Genomic DNA, 16055 nt, shown 5'->3' on the forward strand with positions numbered 1-16055 from the left:
GCTCACTGTGGCAGAGCAGGTCAGAGGGCGGTGCAGGCGGAAAGGGCGGCTGGGGACAAGTACACCTGGATGCTTGATCAAAGCACAGATAGATCCCTAGGCCCCGCGCTGGAGCTTGAGTCCGTAAGTCTGGAGTAGAGCCTGGAGAGTATTTTTAAGCACGCATCCAAGGTGAATGCTATGAACAGGTGCACTTAGGGAACAATGCATGAGAACCGACTCCCAACACACACCCCCCATGAAACACTTCCAGGGGTCTTGCACCAGCTTAGCTCAAGTCAGAAAACAGACACAGAGGTAGAGGACACACGACCAGCGGCCTTGACCTTGACCTTTACAGAACATTAGCATCACCTGAGACGCTTTTTAAAAATGCCTGTTCCCAGATTCCAATCCAAACCCACTGAAGGTGTTTTTTTTTTTAATGACCTCAGATGACTCTAAAGGGAGGCCAGGGTTGAGAATTATTGGATCAGAAAAGGAGGTAGGAGAGGTTCAGGGGTTCCCTGAGAGCCACCGCTTGACCAGAATCGGGGACTGACTCGGATCCTTCCCCACGTGCCAGAGGGATGGAGAATATGCCCTCTTTCCCGGGGAGCCATCTCGGTTCCATTAAGGGATTTGTGTGAGGCTGTCAATCATTATGCATTCCCCAGACCTTTATTGGGCACCTGCTAGGTACCAGGCACTACTGCAGATCCTGGGGGTGCAGCCATTGGCAGGACCAGGTCTCTACTACCCGCATCATGTTTGTATCCTGTTGGTAAAGAGATATAGCAATGAATAGGGTTTTCCAAATTGCACTTAGACCAGTGACTCCTAGCCCAAGTTACACATTAGCCTCACCTGGAGAGCTGTTAAAAATAATTCAGGTGGCTGGGCCCCAGGAGGGGCCAGTTACAATCAGAATGTTTGGGACTCAGGCATCAGTATTTTGTAAAAGCTCCCCAGATGCTTCCACTTTGTGGCCTGGGGTAAGATCACTGGTTTAGACACAAACTCCATTCCAGGGTCCTGGGCCTGGATCAAGACTCATGCATTTTCAGTCTTGGGAAGCTCTTTCTGGTTGTCAGAACATTAAAAAAAAATTTCCTTCTTGGTTTCTTAGGCATAAACATACACATACCAGGTGTATCCAGCAAGTATCCTAGGGGTGGCTGATAAATTTAGGTGGAGGAGGGGAGAGGACCCAGGCTAGGACTACTTATAGCCCAAGTATCCAGAAGGAGGGGCCACCCAGGTGGCAAAAGAATCCGCCTGCCAATGCAGGAGACACGGGTTCGATCCCTGCGTGGGGAAGATCCCCTGGAGAAGGAAATGGCAACCCACTCCAGTATTCTTGCCTGGAGAATCTCATGGACAGAGGAACCTGGCGGGCTACAGCCCATGGGGTTGCAAAAGAGTCAGACATGACTGAGCGACTAAACAACACAATGATCCAGAAAGAGATGGATGCTCTTGGGACCCTGTGGCAGGACTCAAAATCCAAACCCTGAAATTTGGCCAGAGAAAATCAAGGGAACCAACCTGTCTGTGTGCTACAGATGAGGAGAGGCTAGTGTCATCCTCACGGGCCCCTTTTCATCCCTCCAGCCATGATGATTAAATGCCTCTAATCTAGTGGCCATCTGTTGAATCTACCTACCTGGTGTCTTTCCCCGCTTCTTCTGATAACAACACCCCAGTGTGTACCTTTGAGAAACTACACTTAATGATGCAACTTTGGTAAAATTATCAACCCAGTTGTCCCACACTACCCTGGCAAAGAAGTGTACAAATAACCCAGGCTTGGCCAATCAGAGAATTTTATCTCCATTAGCCCGTGAGATCCACTCGGGCAGGGGTCATGATTGATTCATTCACAGCTTTATGTACAATGGGTGTGTGGATATGCAGATAGACAGATGAATGGACGGATGAGTGGATATTTGGATGACAGATGGATGGATGGATGAAATGGAAGAGTGGATGGATGGATGGATGATGAAAGAGTGGATGGATGGATGATGGATGAATGGATGGGTGGGTGGAAGAGTGAATGGATGGATGGATGATGGGTGGGTGGGTGGAAGAGTGGATGGATGGATGGATGGATGGGTGAATGATTGGAGTCTGACTGTCCTTGTGTGTGTGAAATCCTTATATTTGTCTTTAAGGACCCTCCTCTCTAAGACTTAATCTGACCACCCCAATTGTTTAGGCAAGAATCTAAATTCTTACCCCATCTGACATCCTCTTGAGATACCCAATAATAAGATGAGATAGTAAAGGTAAATCACCTTCCATTTGATAAACTGCCTTCTGAGAACAGTTCAGGACGTGGCAAATAATACTCTAATTGCCTCTGTTGTTCCTCTGAACAGGAGAAATATTTCTTAAGTTTCTAGAATCTGGAATCTGCACCAAATCAGAGCTCTTAAGGGGAAGGTGTTCAGACTAGGTCCTGACCCATAACTAGGTCCTGACCCAGTGCTAGAGCACTGGGAAGTGAGAGAGTCTTCTTCTCTAAAGGCCACTCTGAAGGTTGGGGGATGGCATATTTTCAATTCCAAAATAAATAGTTTGTGCTGTTAGGAGCAAGGAGCAGAATGCATGACCTTTGTGCATTCAGAGTCCACTCCAGCAGGGTGGGATGGAGGCCGCGACAGTAAGCTCTGTCAACCTGCGTTCCACCCTGCCGCTGACCTCGTGGAGGCCCTGGCCTTTGAGCTTCCCTCCAGGCTCCCCAACACTAGCCTCCCCAACAGGCTAGTGAGGCCACTGAGGGTCTGAAAATCCCAGCACACGTCTGATCCTGGCCCAGGATTTCAGCTCCTTTCAAAAGCATTGACTCTAGTGTATAATCACAGACTGAGACAAGTGCCATGAAAGGAGAGAAGGCGCTGGGACAGAGGCTACAACAATGTCAACACGGGATTCAAGAGAGGCTTCCTAGGGGAGGTGATACTTGAGCTGAGGACAGAAGGCTGAGCAGAAGGTAGCCAGCGAAGAGTCAGGGGAAGAACTAACAGCCAGCTGGGAAAGCATGTGCAAAGGCCCCGGGGCAGGAGGAGGCAGGTCGCACTGGAGGACCTGAGAAGAGACTGGAGGGGCAGGTGCTTGGGGACTGACAAGAAGATGGTGTGAGGTGAGGCTGGGGGTGAGGGGGGGCCTTCGTGGAGAATTTTGGACCTAAGACCAATGAGGAATGACTGAAGTGTATTTAGGCAGGTACGTGACAAGATCATATTTGGGGTTTTAAGCAGTTGCTCTGGGTTCTGGCTGGAGAAGAAACTGCAGGTGAGGAGGTTTACAGCAGGAAGACCAATTAGGAGGTTCACGCAGCCATCCAGGCAAGAGACAAGGGGAGTGTGGGCGGTGGTGAGGACAGGAAACAGTGGGCGCACACAAAGGCATCCGTACTCTCATCCTCTAGTCCATCCTTGAGCTCTCTTTTCCTCTTCCAGGCTACGTCTTTTAAAAGGCAGCATGATCTGATTGCACGTGAATACAAATACTCCGAGTTTACTGTTCCTCCCACCACAACCCACCCCAGGTGAGTCTGAGTGCTGAGGCCCCTTCAAGCTGGCCCTGGAAGGATCACCACCCCCCCAACACATAGCTCTGCCCTCCTTTCCCCCTCTGGTATGAAGCTCATTTTTAGCCTCAGTTTCCACCTCTCCCGGGGCTTCCCCAATGGCTCAGCCGGTAAAAAAAAATCCGCCTGTGATGCAAGAGACACAGGAGATGTGGGTTTGATCCCTGGGTCGGGAAGACCCCTTGGAAAGGAAATGGCAACCCACTCCAGTATTCTTGCCTGGAGAATCCCACGGACAGGGGAGCCTGGTGGGCTACAGTCCAAAGCATCGCAATGAGTTGGACACGACAGAGTGACTAAGCAGTGGACCTGTCCCACCGTCCACTCAACATCTCCACCTGGGCACCCAGCAGGCGCCTTGGAGCGCACCTGTCCAAACCAACCTACTTATCATCCGAAACTTCTCCTCTCCCACAGTTCCCAGCCAGACCACCCTCCCATCCATCACGTTCTCCCACCGAAAACCAAAGAGTAAGTCCTTTATTTCTCTCTGCTCACACCCACAGGCAAACCCTCAGCAAACCAAAAAACCCCAAATCCCATCGCATTTCACCAGCTTCACTATTCCGCCTCCAACCCCGGCAACCCTAGCGCAGGTCATCTCTCCCCCTGATGACTATCCTCCCTGGTCTCCCTACTTCCACACTGGCCCTGACATGGAGCAGCCAAAGGGATATTTTGAAAGGGATCCCTGTAAGGGCCAACATGGAAGTAACAAGACGAGGGAGGAGGCTCCCATAGGTGTCAGGGAATTAAACACAAGCCCCGTGACCTACAAGGTCCTAGATAAGCTGCCCCACGCCAGCCCCCTTTAGGCATCATCTCCAGCCAGGTTCCCATCTCTGACTTCCTTCTGCCACCCCTCCTCAATCATCCAGCTCTCCCTTGAAAATGCCGAGCATGGCCCCACCCCGGGGCCTATGCACCTACTATTCCCACTGATAAATGTCACCTCCTTGCTTCATTCATTACTCAGCTCAAATGTCAGCTCCTCAAAGAGAACTTCCACGATCATCCCAATAAAAATAGCACCCCCGGCCTCCTCTGTCCCCTGACCCTGCTGTGTGTTCCTCGAAGCGTTTATCTTGGCAGTGTGTTTTATTCATAAGTACATTTGCTCATCTTTTTCTGCCTCTTCTCAATTGACTATAAGCCTCACAAGACCAAGAATGTTTGTTTCATTGACTGGTGTCTCTAAGGCTGTCAGATGTAGTGAATAAAAACACAGGACACCCAGTTAAATTTGAATTTTGGACAAAACAACACTTATGTTTTTTTAGTCCAAGTAGGTCCCCCAACATCGTATGGGACATACTGAAACTAAAAAAGCATTCGTCGTTTGCCTGAAATTCAAAGTTCACCGGACATTCTGTATTTGAATCTGGCGAGTCCGGCTGCAGCCCCAGACCCTGGAAGCCTTCCCAGGGCACGGCGGGCACTCACTGTATAGGAGCTGAAGGACTGGATAAAAGAGCCGCAGCCAGCAGCGCTCAGGCTGGGAGGCCGCGCGGAACTCGGGGTGACATCAAGGGGCGAACCCGAGTCCCTGGGTGCCTCAGTTTACTGGGATTCGTCAGGGAGGTCCGGAAATCTGGTGTTTTGCACAACTGGCGGCCCAGCCTCTAGCATGGTTATGACACCTGTAATCATTTTCATGTAAATAACATTTCATCTGACTCAGTGGCTTCAGGGAAATTCTGCCTGTACATGCTTTTTTTCTTTTTCAAAAGGAAAAAAAAAAAAAAAAAAGACTTGTAAAACAATATGCTGTGGTATAGGAAACAGATTCTTGGGGTCCATTCTAACAAAACTGATGGATCTTCCTCTTCCAAGCTGAACTTCCTGGAGGTCAATGGCACCTCCACCGACCTCAGGCATGAAGACATCCTTGTTTGGCCAAGGTTGGGGTGACCCTGTGGTACCATCAGGAAGATCAACAGAATGGCGCCCAGGATCCAATCCAAGTGCTTCCTCTGAATCACTCTGTGACTTTTCAGCAAGTCAACTGGCCTTTCTACGCCTCAGTTCTTCAGTCTGTAAAATGGGGGCAGTGAATTCGCACATACCCGAGGCCCCATTCCAGCTGAGAGTCAAGGATGCTCTAACGCTAACCTGAGCGGCAGCAGACAGGGACCCGCACCCAGAGGACCCCGCACAAGGCCTAACACTCTGCCGCCACCATCTTAAAATTATCAGTAATATTTGAACCAGGGGCCGAGGATTTTCTTTTATGCCGGGCCCTGCGGACTACATAGCCAGCCTGGATGGCAGCATGTAACAACTTAGTCACGTGTTCTCAGCCCAAACCCCACCATCCCAACGACCCCATCGTAATAACAGCCTCACTGTAAGATGTAGGCACTGAAATGTGTTCAATCGGAAAAGTAGGAACTCTGTCCCAGATTCCAGAAAGGAGCTCCCCTCAATTTAAGTACATCAGGGATTATCACCCTAGATGCTAATATTTTAATTTACAGATGGATGCATTTGACTCCTCCAGGACTGGAACCAGAGTGAGGCAAGTGAGGCAAAATTCAGGAGGGTACCAAAAACCTCAATAATCAAATACACTATGCTTTCATAAAACATTTTTAAAAAAATAAAAATAAACACAAAGAAAATCCATGTTAAGTAAATCATTATACTTGGAATAAAGACAGGATTAGTATCAGCGCTCTGTGCGCCCATACTAGACCCTGAGGTAAAAGGAAAAATAAGTAATACAGATCTTGTGTTTTGTTTTTTTCTATTTTTTGTTCATCGTAGATTTTTGCATCTATCTTTTTGTATTTATTTATTTATTATTTTGCCCTGCAGCACGTGGGAATCTTAGTTCCCCGACCAGGAATCAAACCCATGCCCCCTGCAGTGGAAGGCAGATTTGTAACCACAAAGTCCCTTTGCATCAATTTCGATTTCTAAAACATCTCGACCACTGAGTATGCTGGCATCCCCTTCCACGTTGCCTCCCCTCAAAGCCAGTTTTCAGGAGTGAGCGCCTCATGATTTGGGGGAACCACAAGACAGTTTCAAACTTGACTTTCACTCCAATCTATGATCAACGTCATCTTTTAAAGCCTGGACAGGACTTTTCTGCTGTAAGAACGATAACTTCCAGGAGAAGATGGCAGCTGAAGGCAGTTTGCTGAAATTGGCACCCCTCCTCCTCCGCCCCTTCCCCGCCCCACTACCAGCAGACAGGCAGAGAGGGTTAAAGCTCCAGGAAAACAGGGGTCTACCAAAAGCCGGAACCCAGATCGAGGTGTGGACTGTCAGGACACGCCCCACCGCCCAGCAGCAGTGGTCACAGGCCTGCAGTAGCTTAGCCAAACCCATCCTGCAGGCATATTATGCTTGGCCTGCCCTGTACCTTTTTTTTAATCTGAACTAACTATCTTTTTTTTAATTGAGAGGTTTCATTTAAAACGTCAAGTGCCCGATGGCTCCCCAAAATGGGAAGATGAGGCCACATCGGACCTGTACTTGCAGGTGGCCCCGTCACCTGGGGCCGGTAGAAGCCGCCTCTCCCGGTGATTCTATTGCTCTCAGGTCATCACCGCCACACCTGCTGCCCCCGTCCACCCCTGTGGGCGTGTGAGCGCCAGGCCCTGGTCTCCAGGCCCTCGACCCCTTCCCCCTGGCCCCTGCTCACCTACTTTGTCCTGGCTTTGTCTGTCCTCTTCATCTCTTGCTTCCGTGGCACATGCCCTTCCACCTTATGGAACTGACATTTCACAGGAGAGCCCAGTCAGCACACTTGCTGAGCCCTTAAACTGTGGTTCTTGCCTTTAATTAAGCAGGAGGTGTCACCATACCTCTGCCAGGGGAGCTTCGCCTTCCACTGAATCAGAGCCTTAATGGCAGGGAGCAGAGGGCTGGTTCGCTAGGGGCTGGGGCACTGGTTAGTCTCTGCCCAGCCCAGGAACTATTTCCTAACCGCCTGCCGTTTCCCTCCGTCCACCGCCACCCTTCTGTCACCCGGCCGTCTCCCCAGATGACTGCACCCCCAGGGTCCGGCTTCCACAGCCATCCTCTCTCCCGCCCTAGTGGTGCAGACTCGAGCATCTGTGTCGAGTTCATAATCTTTGAAGTCAGAGAGGGATGCGGACAAGCAAGCTGACCTCAGGGATCTCGAAGCCACCAGGCTCCCTCCAGCACAACCATACCCCAGAGCATCTCCCACCCGCCCCCTCCCAAAAAACCATATGGCCTCGGCTCTTGCCCCCTCTCTCTTAAATTCCTCTATCAACACAATCAGTAGACTTCATCGAAACTTTTAGTTCCTTTGCATGTAAATGGTTTCACACACGATTGTGCCCCTATGTGACTTTACAACAAAACAAAACAAAACAATTTTTCAATCTTTATCTGACTTCCAAACGTAAATGAGTACATCTTATATATCTTGGATATTCTGCATACCACCTAGCCCATGCCTTGTAATAGCAGGTCCTCCACAAACCCCTCTGAACTCACTGGTTGAGTGACTGAACTAGGTCATCCAGAAGAGACCCCAAAGACTTGGTAGAAAGTCGATTTATCCCCGTCAGAAACGACTCTTGTAGGTTAGTTGTTATTGTTTAGTTGCTAAGTCGTGTCTAACTCTGCAACTGCAGCCCACCAGGCTCCTCTGCCCATAGGATTCCCCAGGCAAGAATACCAGAGTGGGTTGCCATTTCCTTCTCCAGGGGATCTTCCCGATCCAAGGATCCAACCCGAGTCTCCAGCATTGGCAGGCAAATTCTTTCCCTCTGGCCCACCAGGGAAGGCCTTGTAGGTTAGTAGACTGAAGAAAATGAACACTAAAATAACAGTGAAAATGGCAGCTACCAGGAACTGATCACTGTGTATCCACTGAGACAGCACAGACCTGGTCCGCAAACCTCCGAGCTTCCGCCGTGTGTAACGATTACCGTCACCCACGCTGCTCAGTTAAAGAAACTAAGGCATGGAGCAGGTTGTGATGTTACTTTCCAAGTCACACATGCCGCCACGGAAGTGGTTTTGTCCCACACCAGTCTGATATTCATTACTGAGTCACACTGTTCCTGGGTTATTAGCCAGGGTGGATGCGCTAAAGGGAGTTTTTGGACCAAGATGAAACGCCGAGAGAAGCCTTCTGACTCCCGGTGATAGCAGAGAGGGAAGGAGAAGCTGCCTTGGGGGGAATCCAGGCCGGGCCTAGAGGAAGACCCACTGGAAGTGGTTCATATTATTCACAAAATTAATGCCAAGTGCCCTTGAGGGCCAGAGATGGGGCCCAGCCCTGTGCAGACCCAAGGCTCAAGGGAGCACAGTTGGGAACCAAGAAGGAGAGCTCCCTGCAGACAGGGGAACACCAGCTCCTTCCCACCCCCTGCTCCCCACACTGGTCCCAGCCCCTGTCATCCCCACCCAGGCCACCGCATGTTCAGTCGCCCCCCACCTGTATTCTAAGCATCCCCTGTTACCTGGGAGAGGTTCCCACTTAATGGTCAGTGTGATTCTCTGAAAAGACTCAGCAACTCACACCCTCAGTGACTTCTGATTTCCCCAGGCCCTCCCCTTTACCACGAGAATGAACTGCAAACTGCTCACAGAATCCTGCTGGGTCCCGCCCTGGCCTGCTTCCCCCATCTTTCTGTTCAGATCACACTTCCCCTCCCTCCCTTTCTGTTTCAGCCACAAGGGGCTGGCTGCTCCTTGACGATCGCAAGCACAGGTCTCTCCTCTGGGCCTTGGGGCTCACTGTTCCTTCCGTCTGAGATTCTGTAGAGATAGATCCCTCACCGTTCAGAGGTCAATGGATAAGACATCTTTAGAGAGGAAGGGACCCATGAGTGTGTGTTGAATTACATCCTCTCCCCAAATACGCTCAAGTCCTAACCTCAAGAACTGGTGCCTGTGGTCTGATTTGGTGAGGGGGTCTTTGCAGACATGATCAAGTCCAGATGAGGTCCTCAAATCCAATGACTGGCATCCTTGTAAGAGGAGGAGAGGACACACAGACACAGAGGCAGACGGCCACGTGAAGACAGAGGCGGAGAGTGGAGACAGGCAGCTAGGACCAGGGACACCAAGGACCGCCGGGGACCAGTGGGAGCTAAAAGACACAGGGAGGGGTCGTGCCCCAGCGCCTCCGGCGAGAACACAGCCCTGACACCTTGATTTCACACGTTCAGTCTCTGAAACTGTGAGAGAATAGATCTCTGTGTTTGAAGCCACCCGGTTTGCGGTAATTTGTGATGGAGCCGCAGGAAACTCAAACACCCACGCACCACACACACACGTATAAACCGAGTGCGTTGCTCCTGTTATGGTCTCTAGCCCTTAACACCATTCCTCATTTGTCTTGGACTCCCCTGAGGTTTGCCTCGTGAGGACAGACACCCTCAGTCTTGTTCACTTTATCCCCAGCCTGTTGAAGGGCAACCGGTACATCAGAGATGCTTGAAAGGATGAAAATGAATTCAGTGGTCAAGGCAGCTTCTAAGAGATGAAAATGAGTTGGGCCTTGAAGAAAAATGTGGGGGAAAAAAAAAAAAGGGAGCAGGGATCCCGGGGTGGAAAGACTGACCCAGGCCAAGCCGAGGGAAGGACTGGAGGGTGCCAAGGGGCGAGTGGGCAGCCCGGACCTGCTCCCACAGCAGCCGCGGCGCCGGACACGGGCACCCTGGCGGCTCAGGGCGAAGAAGTGCGAGGCAGAGATGTGGCCAACGAGACGGACTTTGAGGAAATGGGTCCCTACTGGCAGGTCCCAGCTGGAGAGGGAAGGGATGGGGCCGCCAGGAGCCCCTCAGCGGCCCGGAGAGGCAGGTGGAAGGCAGGAGAGAGCCCCACCGTGAGCCCGCATAGCTCACCGACTGGCTGGGCGACGGGGCTGCAGGAAGCAGGGAGGCAGGACCGGGCAACCCTTAAAAGCAGGGCGTTCAGCGTCAGCGCCGCCCTCTGAACGCCCTGACCGGGCCGTCCTGGTCGCCTCTTCTTGAAATGGGAGAATCATACTCAACTGCAACCGGTCAGGTTATTTTGGGAGACTCTGCTAAGATAATATCCGTCACGTGCTCGGCCCTACAGTATATACAGTCTGGTGGGGAAAACAGATGCCCTCCTTGCGATGACTGTTCAGCCTAACGGGGAGCAACGTGGTGGGAGGGGGTTGCTTCCGAGCTTTGCCAGCAGTGATGTGACCCGGGCGCAGCAGGCACCCTCCCAGTGCAAGGTGGGGCTGGTTGGGGGCCAACGCGGTGACCTGTGGAGAAGCCCTGGGGTGGTGCCTGGCAGATACGGGGCGCTCAGGGAGCGGTGGCAGCTGTCACGGTCGCCGTTGCTGTTGTTGTTGGGAACTGACTCATTCCAGACAGCGTGAGAGCGTGGGCCTGTTGGATGACCCACAAGGAAGCTGCTTAGGTCACCAGCGTGTGGTGGGAAAACGCACAAGTCAAAACCACCGTCATGGTCAAAAAGAGGTGGAACGAGTGAGCCAGAGGATGGCGCGGTGCTTCAGCTTTTAGGTCTTAGTTCTGTGGCCCGAACAGGTCAAGCGCCCCTATGGTGCACCATTCATTCATTCCTCCATCCATGGAACAAAAAATGTACAGAAACCTGCTGAGTATCAGGCACGTTCCAGGCACTAGGGCCCCCGGAGTGAATAAGACAGCTGAGGTTTCTGGTTCCCGGAGTTCAGTTCTGGAGGAGGACATGGACGTGGCATATGGACAATGACCATCAGTGTGAGGCACATAAGATAGGAGACGGCGTGGTGGGGGTCTGGGGGGGCACAGGAGGGCCCCACCCAGTCTGGGCGGTCAGAGTCTCAAATTCCTGATCTAGCAAGGGAACAGAAAGAGTAACCTGCAGCGCTTCTTCGAGGTAAGAGCCGAAATCCTCAATGACACGTGTGTAGTGAGAGCTAGCCAGTGAGAATATGTGTGGGAAACACTCGGTAACTGTTGTGGTTTTTTTTAGGTTGGATTTGGGGTGTATAAGTACTGAGTTAATGAATTATACAATAATAATAGCAGCAGTTATTGAGTAGTTTGAGGTTCAGGTTGCTTGCTGAAAGATTGAAACTCTCCGTAGATTGGTAGATGACGGCTATCTTTCCCTCCAAGGGACTCTGCTGCCTTGAGATCCTCCCTGTTATCGTCTGTGTTGTTTAGTCGCTAAGTCGTGTCCGATTCTTTTTGCAACCCCATGGACGGTAGCCCACCAGGCTCCTCTGTCCATGGGATATTCTAGGCAAGCATACTGGAATAGGTCGCCATTTCCTTCTCCAAGAGATCTTCCCGACCCAGGAACTGAACCCGCATCTCCTGCATCTGCAGGCGGATTCTTTACTGCTGGGCCACCAGGAAAGCCTGAGACCTTCCCTTATTGCTGTTGTTCAGTCTTAAGTCATGTCCGACCCTTTGCAACCCCGTGAACTGCAGCACGCCAGCCTCCCATCCTTCACTATCTTAGACCCTCCCTACAATTGGGCAAATGAAGAGTTAAAGTCTGGTCCAGCAGGGGAGTCTCCTGGGACACTGCTCCTGCCATTCTGATTGGTTGATACCCAGTTCCTACAGTAACCAATACTCCAGACAACATTACTAACCCTTTTCTAAATATGGGGAAACTGAGGCTCCCGAGTGAATTACTTGCAGGAGGTCACATAGCCAGCAAGTGGCAGAGCCAAGGTTTGAACCTCTCACTCAGATTCTAAGCTGTTGATGACTTGAATATAGAAACCTGGGAGGATATAGAAACCTGGGATCCACCAGAGATTGGTACCATCTACCAGTCACAGAAACGGATGACCTGGCCCTGTCCTCAGCTGACTTAAGAGAAGTTCTTAATAAAGGCAGGAGCATCTGGGAAAATGAGCGCTTCTCTCTGGACTTCTGGGAAGAAAAGGCAAAGCCCAGAGGTCTTCCTGGAGAGGGCGCGGACTGGGTAGCCAGGGAGGGGCTTCAGCCAGGAGGTGGGGCTCTTGGAGCGGGTGTGGGTTCTGTGGGAAGGCAGCAGTGCTGGCTTTACAGCCCCCTGGCCGTCCAGGGAGTTTTCTTCCTCTGGTGGAAGTGGAAAGGCGGTGCTCCTGAGGCAAGGCGAGGCACTCTTCCTGCTTCACCCTCCACTCTGGACAAATCAAAGGCTGCCTCAGTTTCCCCGTCTCCAACAAGGATGCTTGTCCCTTCCACACCACCCTCCTCACACAGACTTCTTTCTCTTCCAGGATGTGGCAAGGCCCAATGTAATGTTGGCAAAGGAGGCCAGGACAAGGGTCTGGCCTGCCTCAGTTTCCTCATCCGTCAAACGGTGTGATACAATGCTAATAAGAGCAGACGTTCCAGAGACAGCAGAGCGCGTGGCCCGCGGCCTGGGTCTGAGTCCCAGCCTCCCCCGCGGCCCCCGCCGGCTCCCGCCTCTCTGCGCCGCTCCCTCCCCCAGCACGAACGTGAACAGTGGCCCTGACAATGGACGACTTCACACGTGTCAAACCCTCAGCCCTGCCGTTCCCAGTCTGCGCTCATAACACTCCCCCACCCCCTTGCCATGTGCCTGGCTTTGTGCTACAAACTTACTTTGTGATCCTGGGCAAAGCTGGTTCTCATTGTCCTCAACTGTCAGAAAATAATAACATGCAGTGTGTGTTAAGTACATGTCAAACACAGGGGTGAGTGTTTTATACGCATGATTTCACACGATGCTCACGAGTCCCCTGTGAGGTCATCACTGTCATTATTCCCTTTTACAGACGAGGAAATGGAGGCTCAACAAGCCATAATCTTAGCCCAACCTGTGTCACTGTGAAGCTCCAAGAAGTCACAAAGTCTCTTGAGAGGTTTAAGGTACTGTGACTCTTCAAAGAATTTTTGCCGTGAAATCCAGTTTCTATATCAATATAAGGTACTGTTTTGCATTTTAGTAGGAACCACAGGGTATTTATTCAGTGTTGGCTATAAGCACAGCAGCATTTTAGATGCTTTACGTGTGCTACCTCACTGACTCTCACAACCTTCTTTAAGGTTAAGGGAGACATTATTATCGGCTTCATTTTACAGATGTGGAGACTGAGGCCCAGAGAGTTTAAGTCACTCACCCAAGATCACACAGCTGCAATGCAGCGAGGCAGAAATTCTAAGCCAGGCAGAAGGCAGGGAATTTGGGTCTGGGAGTGAGAAGAACTCACCCTGAGTTTGTTTATTCCTGAAATAGTTTCCATCGTCCCACTGCAGATAAAACTGAACACACCTCTTTCAGATCTTCAGTTTTTCCCAGGGCCTCGGCCCAAAGCTGCACAGCGAGGTCAGTATTTTCTTACCATGCAAATAGTGCTATTTGCTATTTAAGGACCCCGCCCATCTGCGCGCATCCTGCACTCTGCCCCTCTGCTCCTGGCGGTGTTTGAGTGTGAAGGGCCGTTTGGGTTTCCCTCGGGAGAGCTCGATGCGGGCACAGTCGAAGTGCCTCTCATGCCAACTGTCTCTGAAGCCTGGAACTGCAGTCTGTGTGCCCAGCTGCTCTGGCATGCCAAGAGTCGTTTGCCGGGAACAACGCGGTGCCCTGTCTCCCACATGTGGACACACACTAGCACGCATGCTCTACAGTCCCTGGACACACGAGCGTGGGCTGGGGAGCTTAGGCAATGCACGTGCACACACAAAATACACACACTCCCAAACCGTGAGAGAGGACCAAGTTCACAAACCTGGAGCAGAAGGTGAGGCTCCTGTGAGATCGCACTCTAAAAGAGAAGTCTCTTCCCAACTCTCTTATTCCAAACAGACTTCATTTTGGCATTTGCCTGCCCCCCACCCCCACGTCACAACATCAAACACTGCCTTTCAGTATACAAGGCATGGCAGTAAAAGCCCATTCCCACCCTTAATATACCTGTCGCCTGTCTCAAAGCACCCGCTTTACAGGTGATGCGATATTAATAATGATTTTGATCATTATGTCATAGGCTTGACCACCAGCCAAGGACAGGATAAACTGGTACCAGTTAAAATGTCCAGAGTGCTGGCAGGGTCCTGCTTTCAAAAGTGCAACTCAGCTAAAAATATGTCATTGAGGTCCGCTGTGGCAAAGCACACCATTTACCTAACCCAAGGCATCTGGCCCCACTTCGGTTTTCAAAAAAAAAAAAAATAGCCCCTCAGGTTTATTTACAGAAATTGTCATTTCTTCCCCCCCAGAACTTTAATCAGCCACGCAGAGCACAAAACCTACATTCAACTCTGATTTTATGACACGAAGCTAACTCCTCCTACGCATATTTATTTCATTTAACTCTTGCAGCCCTGCCCTCTCGGCCATGCCCCCCACTATTCGCGAGACTGGCCTCCGAAAAACACATCCCATCGCCTAGTTTCCAGTTTTCAAGTCCAGTCTGATAGGGTATAGCCGAAACCCCTCCGCAATCCCAAACCAGATGGGACATTTTCATATCATATTCGTATAGGTTAAGCCCCTCCCGTAAGATGTAAGTGGTATGATTCCAGGGCGAACTCCAAGAGGAGGGGAAAAAAGAGACAGAAACACGGAGAGGAGAGTGTAATCAGATCGCGAAACAAACTGATGGTACAGTGCACTTTAAAGGGGGAACTGGAGAACTGAATCCACCAGGCACATCGGTAAGAAAGAAAAAAAAAAAAAAAAAACGGGAAAGAAAATTGTTTAAATGTCCCAGAGCATCTACGGCTCTGTTAAAAAGTAAATCCTTCATTACTAGATAGTAAAGTACCAAGCCTGTTATCCTAAAGAAGAAAAAAAAAAAAAGCTAAATGATGATGATAATACCGCTGAATGACATCTGCTCTCCAAAGCCCAGCGCGGAAATGGTTAAGCAGCCCGCGGTTAGTAGCGAGAATCCCTCCGGGTGTCCCACGGAAGGGACCATCCTTCTGACAGGCTGGCCCGGGGAAGGAATCCCGCCCGGGGACGCTTCGCTGCCCCCGCGCGAGGTGGTCCCAAGTCGGCGCCCCCGACCCCCCTCCTGGGCCAGGGCGGGGGCGCCCGTCCTCCCGGCCACGCTACCTGTGCGCCCTGGGAAAGCGGAGTCCCCGGGCCTGCCCGCGACCTCCGCCGGGAGCCGAAAGCGCTGGCCGGGGAAAGCAGAAGGGAAAGTGCCGAGAGGCGGGAGGAGGAAGCGGCCGGAGCGCGGGGCGGGGGGCAGTTACCTTGGTCCACAGACCCCATGGCGCGGAGGGGCTGGCAGTGCCCCCGTCTCAGCGCAGCCTCTCTCTGCATCTGGAGGGGACGGGGGCTCGGCGCGCGGGCTGAGAGGGCTCCGCGGGGGCAGACCGGGAGCCAGGGGGGCGCCGTCCTCTCTAAAGCATGCTCGGGGTCTGCCCTGGCCGAGGCGCCTGCGAGCGGCCCGGGAGCTGCGCGCCTCCCGCCTCCCGGCTCCCGGCTCCCGGCGCGGCGGAGTCGGCGCGGCTCGGCGCTCGGGCTTACTCGAGAGGGAACGCGACTTCCTTCCCCGCGCTCCGTGTTTATAGGCTTTCAATGC

At 51.8% G+C, this 16055-nt stretch overlaps 1 protein-coding gene across 2 annotated transcripts in view; it reads right to left on the reverse strand.

Annotated features, from left to right (window-relative positions):
• NFATC2 (nuclear factor of activated T cells 2) overlaps window positions 1–15793 on the reverse strand; it is a 158910-nt gene extending 143117 nt beyond the window's left edge. The window contains exon 1 of one of the 2 annotated variants that reach the window (XM_061127517.1): window positions 15724–15793. In XM_061127517.1, coding sequence (XP_060983500.1) covers window positions 15724–15793 — 70 coding nt within the window. The remainder of the gene's footprint in view (window positions 1–15723) is intronic. The other variant, XM_061127520.1, reaches the window with a different exon arrangement.
• Window positions 15794–16055: the final 262 nt, after the last annotated feature.

The sequence above is a fragment of the Dama dama genome, chromosome 23 (genome assembly GCF_033118175.1).
Source record: "Dama dama isolate Ldn47 chromosome 23, ASM3311817v1, whole genome shotgun sequence".
Lineage (NCBI taxonomy): Eukaryota > Metazoa > Chordata > Mammalia > Artiodactyla > Cervidae > Dama > Dama dama.